The sequence below is a fragment of the Leptonychotes weddellii genome, chromosome 12 (genome assembly GCF_054177405.1).
Source record: "Leptonychotes weddellii isolate Sample4059 chromosome 12, ASM5417740v2, whole genome shotgun sequence".
Lineage (NCBI taxonomy): Eukaryota > Metazoa > Chordata > Mammalia > Carnivora > Phocidae > Leptonychotes > Leptonychotes weddellii.
The window spans coordinates 76,758,466-76,767,782 of NC_138380.1; the positions used below are offsets into that span (position 1 = coordinate 76,758,466).

The 9,317-nt window shown below is 43.0% G+C and overlaps 1 protein-coding gene across 10 annotated transcripts in view; it reads left to right on the forward strand.

Annotated features, from left to right (window-relative positions):
- Positions 1–9,317, forward strand: part of GSAP (gamma-secretase activating protein) — a 178,692-nt gene that overhangs the window by 157,768 nt on the left and 11,607 nt on the right. For all 10 annotated transcript variants that reach the window (XR_014139384.1, XR_014139383.1, XM_081800647.1 and 7 more), the window contains 5 exons: positions 548–676; positions 1,515–1,573; positions 2,472–2,503; positions 4,896–4,957; positions 8,367–8,462. Coding sequence is in view for 8 of the 10 variants with exons in the window: in XM_081800647.1 (XP_081656773.1) it covers positions 548–676; positions 1,515–1,573; positions 2,472–2,503; positions 4,896–4,957; positions 8,367–8,462 (378 nt within the window). In the remaining 2 variants the exon portion in view is untranslated. The remainder of the gene's footprint in view (positions 1–547; positions 677–1,514; positions 1,574–2,471; positions 2,504–4,895; positions 4,958–8,366; positions 8,463–9,317) is intronic.

A 9,317-nucleotide genomic window follows, 5' to 3' on the forward strand; every position in this document is an offset into this window, starting at 1 on the left:
TTGGAGTATTTGACGACTGAATGTAAAACTAGTTCACTCCACCTTTCTGAGTCCTAGGTTTTGGAAGACATCTTTTGGAAGCAGATGAGCTCAGCAGGAAAGTAAGCCTCTTCCATGTGCCATACGTCTTATGCACATTCTCTGACTGGATATAGCATTGTTGACACAACCTAAGTCAGAAAAATGGGTCTCCGGAGAGGAAATGATCTGATGTGTTTAATACAACACTGGGTTTAATACAGGCTTCCCAACTTAGCCTTAACCCAGGTGACTCACACTGGTTTGGAGAAGGGGGCAGTGGCTCTCTGTAAAAGGGGCAGAAAAGGAAATGGGGACAGCAAGACTCTTTAAGTCTTACTATTTTAGAACTCCTGCAGGTGGAGAATGCCATCTTTCGTGGGAAGAATTCACTCAGAAATGCTGCCCTCTAAGAGCTGAAGAAGTAAGGCGAGCCCGGCTTTGCCGCAAGGCTCGGGTGGTCCTGGCTGGTTGGTCGGGGCCACGGGCCCTGCTTCTCAAGCTCACCAATGCTTTTTGTCTTCTGCAGGTGCACAGCTTTAAGGGCTACTGGGAAAAACTGAACTCCAACCTGGAATACATTAAGTACTCCAAGCCACCCTTGCTGTATAACAACAGCATGGTCCAGAGAGAATGGCACAGCCTGATCTCAGAAGAGGTTTGTGTGGATTCATAAAAATAAAGCAAGAAGCAAAAGTATAGTGCATCAGATGAGGTGATGCCCTTAAGTCCTAAGGCTGGCTTCAATTTACCGCACTCTCCCTCACCGCCAGGCCCTTTTGCATTGTTGCAAGAAGACCACAGTGCATCTCTGATCTGTCTTCTCTTGAGGAGGAAAATCAAGTGCGCAGAGGTTAAGGGACACACGCAGCATGTTCGTAGTAGAAGTGAGATTAACATCCCGGTCTTACCTGTGTTCTTGCATTACTTGTATAGTTAAAAATTGATTTGAAAAACCTAAGTGTTCCCAAATTAGTGGTTACTAGGGGTCATGGATAGTTGAAAGGAGAGTGGCTGGGACTGCAACACAAGGGAGCACAAGGGAGATCTTTGGGGGGATGGAACAGTTCTGTATGTTGATCGTGGTACATGAATGTACATCCATGATGAAATGACGTAGGGCTATACCCTCATTCTAGCAATGTCCATCTCCTGATTTTGATATTGTACTACAGTCCTTTATATAAGATAAAAACATGGTGTGGGAGGCTGGGTGAAGCGTACATGAGATCTCTCTGTAGCATCGTGTATAGTTGTAGTGTTATTGTACATAACACAACACTGTCTAGTTAATTTGCAACTTCCTCTACATCTATAATAATTTCAGCCTAAAATGCTTTTTTAACTAATTTTTAAGAACATAGGTGTTTTGAGTACTTGGAAAGTATATTTCTTTTTTCTGAAACTCTTTACTATATTGCATTATGTCCTTGGTGTGAAAAATGGCACCCACAAAACCTGTACCTTCCACACCTCTGACATGTTCTCCCTTCTAGAAAACAGGAAGAAGAAGGTCCATGGTGTATGTGAGGAATATTCTTGATAATGCAATGAAGTAAGTAAAATTAGGGATTAGTGTACCTGTTAGATGGCTATTTTTTGCAAGTACTTTTTTGGATACCTTTCATGGAAGTAGCTTCCTTTTGTTGAGTATCCTCAACAAAATGATGCCGTCAGCTTAGTGAATGCAGCCACCTCGGCCCTATTCTTGAGTTTGGTGCTAAAGCTTCTAGTGGGAAAATTGTATGTGTTAAACCTTACAGACTGGCATCCTGAGGACGGATGAATTATAAGCGATAAGTGGTAAAGAAAGCCGTTACTAAGTGAGCACTTAAGGGGGGTAGAGAGTAGTTTCATTTAAAAAGTGTTAGGGGAGGGCGCCTGGGTGGCTCAGTCAGTTAAGCGACTGCCTTCGGCTCGGGTCATGATCCTGGAGTCCCTGGATCGAGTCCAGTCCCACATCGGGCTCCCTGCTCGGCAGGGAGTCTGCTTCTCCCTCTGACCCTCCCCCCTCTCATGCTCTCTCTATCTCATTCTCTCTCTCAAATAAATAAATAAAAATATTTAAAAAAAATAAAAAAATAAAAAGTGTTAGTGGGCTGATGAGCTGGCTCTTATTTTGAAGGCCCATTTTCTGGATGGAGGAGTCATCTCGGAGTGTTACAAATATAGGCCCATTCCAACCCTGTTCTATTTTCTGTTTCCATTATTTCCAATAACTGAGTGCTGCGATTGTTCTAAATTATTGTCATTGTTTGTGCTAAAGGGTTTTGAGATTTTATAATTGCCTAATGTGGCTTTTGCCAAGTTGATTAAAGTGTTTGAGGTTTTCAGCCGCCTGAGAACAGTTTCTGCAGTGGTTTTACGGAGGATATCTTTGTATGGTATTGTGGCTTTTTTTTTTTTTTTTTTCCATCTTCCTATGTGAATAACGTTGGCTAATTTCTTTGTAGGGTGATTTCTAACCTAGAAGCAAGGAATTTGGGTAAGAAAAGACCTGTAACAAAGCCTTCTGGATTTCAGTCAGTGTTTGGTTTGTAACACGGTGTTTCCTACCCCTGCGGGTTGGCAAGAAAATCACGCTCGGTGGTCCAGTGAAGGGAACACCCTTTAATATCTTCCTGTTAGAGTGACCACCCAGCCCCTTCCATGTCTGTCTTGGCACCGGGACCTTTAGGGACAGCTGCTGAATGTGCTTTTGCTGGAAGAGTCCCTGAGTGTTGGCCGTCTGGTTTTCATTATTCTTCTTCAGAGCCTTGATCTACTTACCGTGCCCCGTGGCTGTACCCACAGGAGGCACCTCGGCAGTTCCCTTGGCTTAGGCCTGCTTTCTTTCCAGCTGTCTGATCACACAGGGGTCTTTGATTTTGGTGAGCATTTGGGCACTCCCTGGGCTAGGTCATAGGAGTACAAAGATAGGAGTCTCTGGGTAAGCGGTGTGGTTATGGGGGAAGAGCATGGGCTTGGAGCCAGACAGAACTTGGCTTCAATTCCAGTCCAGCCACATGTTAACAGTGAGCTCTTGGGGAAGCCATGTGTTCACTTCGTGCATTAACCTTTTCAGGGCAAGGTGAGGAGGAAAGTGAGAGTGAGTGGGGAAGTGTGTATAGGGCCTAGTACAGCGCTTCGTGCACGAGATACCTCAGATGGCTGCTTTGTCATTAACGTGTGAGGAAGGAATGCTAACATGCTGTTTCTAAACCAGGTGGCGGGTGTTCTAGAACCACAGTGTGTGGGGGGGGAATTGGGTCAGGAGTGGGGATGGTTGGGGAAGAGAGGGAGCTTAGAAAAGGCTTGCCAGAGGGAGTGACATCCGAGGTAAGTCTTGATAAACACCCTACCGGCTAAAACTGGGGGAAGAGAAGGCTAAACGAATCCAGGTACAAGCTTTTTGTGGTTTTGTCACTGGAACCCTTTCAGGCCTCATAAAGACCAGCCTCCATTTAAAAAGCTGTTATTTTTATATCCCACGTTTGTTTTATAGGCTTGGATGTTTAGGTGTATGCTGGGTGACCCTAACGGAAATGATTTTATACAGTGCGTTGTGGGACATCCTGCAGCTGTGCACACAGATCATGTGAACCAGGACAGTGAAGTTGTGATCCAGCCCAGGGAGACAGAGCCTGTGCTCACCGAGCAACCCGGAGGGAACCAGCCTCTGACTGTGTGACCAGGCCATCCATGCCCGGAGCCGGGGGCTCTCCCACTGGCGGCGGGCAGGAGTCCTGCCCAGCAGCCGGGGTGTGAATGTGCCTGGCTCAGGCTCGCCCTTCTTGCCCAGCTAGACATTGTGCAATACGGGAAATGTTGCCAGTTGTCAAGGTTTTTGTTGTGTCCATCACTCCTCTGCCCCTGTTGGAGCTCCTACTCCTGTACTTCCGGCCTGTTTGCATCCTGTGGCCAGTCCTTCTCTCCGCGTGCACTTTGGGAACTTGTCCCTTCCCCTCACATGCTTGGCTTGCACTAGCACCCTAGGAAGAATGTCATCACTAACAGAAACAGAACACTCTGGATGAAATTCAGGGCTGTTGGCGTCCGGTTTTGAATTGCTTCATCTTAATCAAAAAGCTCGTGTGGGACCCAGGTAGGATTTATCCCGAGGACGCAAGAGGTACCTGTGCTGTCCCTCACAGTGTCATCAGCCCGCTGACCAGGGCAGCTCTGCTCTCTTGCCAGGTGCGGGCCTCAGCTGCTCTAGGAGAGGAAGAGCAGGGCACGCACGTGCGGTTAGAGCAGTGTTAGGGCCCATCCTGCAACAAGACTGTGTGTGTCTGCCCCTCCAGTCTGCTGGTATAGTGCAAATCATGGCGGAGAAAGTGCCATCCGATTTAACCTTACACGTCACTTTTTCCATCTTGGTGAACTGGTTACCTTTTTATTCGGATACCTGTGTCAGTCAGGATTATTTGCTACAGTAATTGACAGGTCCCCTCAGTTCAGTGACTCCCAAAGTCACTAAACTATAGGGGGTCACAAGGAAGGCAGTCGTGCGATCCTTCCACCAGGTCCCTGTCGCAGAGTTTATGGCCCCCTTGGGGTTAAGAGAGGTGTCTCTAACTCCAGTGAAGCAGAGGTTCTTAGACGGTGGTGAGTTTTCATGTTGAAGAGAATTCAAAGCCAGAGCCTACTGGTGTTGGGAAATGTGTGCCTTGTTTTCTTTCTTTCCTGGTCTGTTAGAGTAGAGCTCTGTGTGTATCACCTGGGTGATAAGTTCGGCTTGCAGGAATAGGTCACACATTTAATGAAAAATTTCATCCTATCAGCAAAATGGTCTATTTTCTCAATAACTCAGAGAAGGGAAACCCAGGCTGATTTCTCTTCTTCTAGCCCATTTCCCAAAAACCACCCTTCCTGACTATTGTTTTGTTTAATTTCAGAGCCAAGATTAACACCCCTCTTCCAGGAGGAAGACAGCCCCCAGAGGCTGCTGATGGGACTGGTAAGTGGCCTGGGGGCCATTTGGGTGCTAAGAAACGATAGGATCCAAGAAAAGGGTAAAGGGCTAGATTGTGCTGCTCATGCTGACCTTATTTTTCACTCATTCTTTTAACACGTAGCTGTTACCAGCCACTGTAGGCCCCGTGTGCTCAATAGTAAGCACCACAGATAGAGTTCTGCACTTTTAGAATTTAGTGGGGGAGACATATATAAATCAGTCACTGCCCAAAACCTATAATTACAAAACATCATAAGGAAATGTACAGCATTGAGTATTTAAAACAAGGAAAGAACAATGTCTCTGTGGCATTTGTATTTGGGGTTTAAAATACAATAGAATAAAGTATCATTTCTCAAGAAGTCCTACTATTAGGAAGACCAAAGAAAGAGAAATCAAAATAAATGAATGGAAGAGCAGAACTGATAAATAAATCCAAAATCTATTTTTTTAAAAAAACTGATTGAAGAGACATCTGGAAAGTCTAGTAAAATATCTTTAATCCTGTGCAGGCTTAGGAATGGGATAATCTATTACCTTAAATATGGAAAGTTTTAAAATGTGAGAAAAACATGTGTAAATGCATATTCACGCATTTAAAAATTCCAGTTAAAATTTCCTTGAGAAATAGAAATACCAAACTTGAGCCAAGAAGAAATAAAAATCCTTGAAAACATAATAACCATAAAATAATTTGAAAAACTTGTCAAAGATTATCTTCAGGGGTGCCTGGGTGGCTCAGTCCGTTAAGTGTCCAACTCTTGATTTCGGCTCAGGGCATGTTCTCAGTGTCCTGAGGTTAAGCCCTGTGTCGAGCTCCACACTGGGTATGGAGCCTGCTTAAGATTCTCTCTCTCCCTCTCCCCCACTCCTGCCCCATGCATGCACTCTCTCTGTCAAAAAACAAAAAATAAGTTAAGGATTCTTGCTATTTTCACTAAAATTTTACATTCTGGAAATTCTACACAGTGCAATAAGAAACAAAAGTAAAAGAAGATGGTATGGGGCGCCTGGGTGGCTCAGTCATTAAGCGTCTGCCTTCGGCTCAGGTCATGATCCCAGGGTCCTGGGATCGAGCCCCGCATTGGGCTCCCTGCTTGGCGGGAAGCCTGCTTCTCCCTCTCCCACTCCCCCTGCTTGTGTTCCCTCTCTCGCTGTCTCTGTTTGTCAAATAAATAAATAAAAAAAAAATCTTAAAAAAAAAAAAAAGAAGATGGTATGATTGTCCAATGCAACAAACAAAATAATCACCAGGGGAAATGGAAAGTATTAAGGAACAAGTTAATAAGCTGGTGATTCTAAATTTACTTTCTTTTTTATTAGGATTAACCAGTTAGAAAAGTTAATGAAAAACATTATTCCATTTCCAAATCCTTAGCATTTAGGTTTAATAAAATTATAACCAAAAAGCCTACGAAGTTTCTCTGACAGTTGACTAGGTGACTCACTTGACAAAAAGGAGTGGAGCTGACATTACTAGATAGCTAAGTATGTTATTGATCTACAATAATTGAAACAATATGGTGCTTGTACAAAATAAACAGGAGACTGATAGGAGACTCTAGTTTAAATTTGAATCTTTAGGGTATGATAAAATTAGGCATTAAAAAAAATCACTGGGAAGAAGTAATTTTTAATCGATCAATGGCTGCCTATTTGCAAAAGACAGTTGGAGTCCTCCCACCCCAAATACCACCGCCTTATACCATAAACCAATAGAAATATTGGATAGATTAAGGAATGTAATATAAAAAATTATGTGTGTGTTTGCTTGCCTATGAAATTGTCAAAAATTTAAAAATCGCACTAGCAAAGTTCAGCATACGGGGAATCGGGCAGCCTCATGCAATGCAATTGAAAACTAGGGGGCGCCTGGGTGGCTCAGTCGTTAAGCGGCTGCCTTCGGCTCAGGTCATGATCCCAGGGTCCTGGGATCGAGCCCCGCATCGGGCTCCCTGCTCAGCGGGAAGCCTGCTTCTCCCTCTCCCTCTCCCCCTGCTTGTGTTCCCTCTCTCGCTGTGTCTCTCTCTGTCAAATAAATAAATAAAATCTTTAAAAAAAAAAAAAAAAGACTAGTATAACCACGTGGGAGGCATTTTGGCAGTGTCTCTGTAACTTAAGTACGTGACGCACTAAGTTCCATTTCTAGGAATTTAGCTTGAGAAAATAACTGGGGGTATGGCAAACAAATCATGTATAAGGGTTTTTTTTAGTTCTATTCACAGTCGTAGAAGAAGTATCCCATATGTGTAAGAAGAGAATAAATAATTCAATTCTAGTACTTTCTCCTAAAATTGAATACTGTGCAGCCATTACAACCAGTGTGGTAAAGAGTATTTAATGACGTAAACTATTACATGAAAAAAAAAAAAAAGCAAATTAGAAAACATTGGAATGAGTGTGCACACTGGAGAAAAGGAAAATAAAAAATCCAAAATGTTAACACAGATGATAGGATTATGGGTGATTTAAATTTTCATCTTTATGGTTGTCATAGAAAAATTGAAAAGCACAAAAAAGCATGCAATAATCTTTTTTAAAAATTTAAAAATTTTAAGCCTAATTAACACGTGGCCCAGAATGCCATGGGCTAAGTTTTGCTCAGGGTGTCATATATGTAAATCTGCTGACATAATATGTGCACATATGATGTCAGTTGTACAATTCCCATGGTGTTTATTGGTGCAAAGATCTCTAGCGAGGAGGGCCTCCAACTGAGGAGGACATTTAGGCAAAAGAGGGAAAAAAAGGAGAAGGAGACAAAAGAGCAAAAGGCAGGGAGGGCTGGGATGCTACACGGATTGGTGAGCTCCAAGAAAGATGAGAACAGAGTAGATATACAAGTCTGTTTAGAGGGGATAGAATCAATAATTCCATTACTTTTGCATGTTAGGGCGCTGTGTTGAATGTCTAGAGCCACTGCAGAGGGAGGTATCTGATGCATTTCGTTTTTACTGCTGCCTCTGTCCTTCCAAATGCCCCAAAGCATGCCTCTCCCCACGACACCCCGCCCCCCTCAACCCTCCACCCCCACCCCGCATCAACATAGTCACTCCATGATTACAGTTGTTCCTGTTAGTTCTCCAGGTCTGGGAGCAATAGACTTCAACCTTTGACTTCTAAGTTAGTGGCTTCCCTCAGCTTCTTTGGAGAATTCTCATCAGGGCTGGGAATCTGACTCTTGGCTGCTCACTGGGCTCTGGGTGAATCAACAGTTCCTCGTGAGGAACGTTGGTGTCCCTGATTTATGCCCATTAAAGTAACACTATGGGTTGTACATTTCCGCCAATGGGATCTTCAGGTCCAGTATTTTTCGTGTTGGTAAAGAGTGTTAATAAATGGATCTAGTTTCAACCTGTAGCAGGTGTGAGTGTGTAGGTTGTGACTTATCTAATCCGTGTCCTGTTTTCAGATGGTGTCTGAGCTAAAAGACCATCTTTTGAGACACCTACATGGTGTAGAAAAGAAGAAAATTGAACAGATGGTTCTGGACTATATTTCAAAACTGGTTGGTTTTGCTTTTTTATTCTCTATCCTGCCACCCCCTAGTCCTCCAGTATGTAACTCCCAGTTGGCGGTTCAGTATATTTTTCAGATTAGACTTTTGCAGATTTTCTGTCCTTAAACTGGTATATTTGGTGCTATAGATTGAAAAAAGGGAAAAAAGAACAGAAAAAACCAAGGAGGACTTGGTTATGAAAGTGGTTTATATTACTCCCTTCAAATAGTGATTTATATGTTCATGGAAGCATAGAACAGTGATGAACTTAGTATGGTTGCCAAATGTTCACATGTCATCTTGGCATCTTCTAGCATCTTATTAAACCATAGGTAATGATTTCTGTATATGGAGGTTTATGAAGACATGAGAGAACTTGAACTTAAATTCTTAATGAATGCCAACAGCCCAGTTAGGCCAGATTCTAGCTCAGTTGTACAAATACTACCACATTAGAGTCTGCTGGTGGGATTGGTAGCCCATCTACCTGGTAGCCACCCATTGAAATTGTGTGATTCCAATTAATAACACCAGTCCATGTGTAAATGGAAGTGATATGGCTACACCAAATTTTGAGGCGGTCTTGAGTCTCTCAGAAAGCATATGGAGTTGAGGCCTGACCCTACTTAGAACCTAGAAGTAATATGCTAGACAAATTCTTAAAGTATTTAAATTCACAGAAAGAGAAAGAACACTCCATTTCTCCAAGTTTGGGTAAGACCAGTATGCAAATGATCAGTTGTGTGAACATATATTTTTGCATTGAACTCTGGAAGATTAAACGTATTTGATATGGCCCTGATTGAATTTCATGTTTAATTTTAAAATTTTCTGCCTTTATTGTAGTTATTAGTGTCTGGTTTT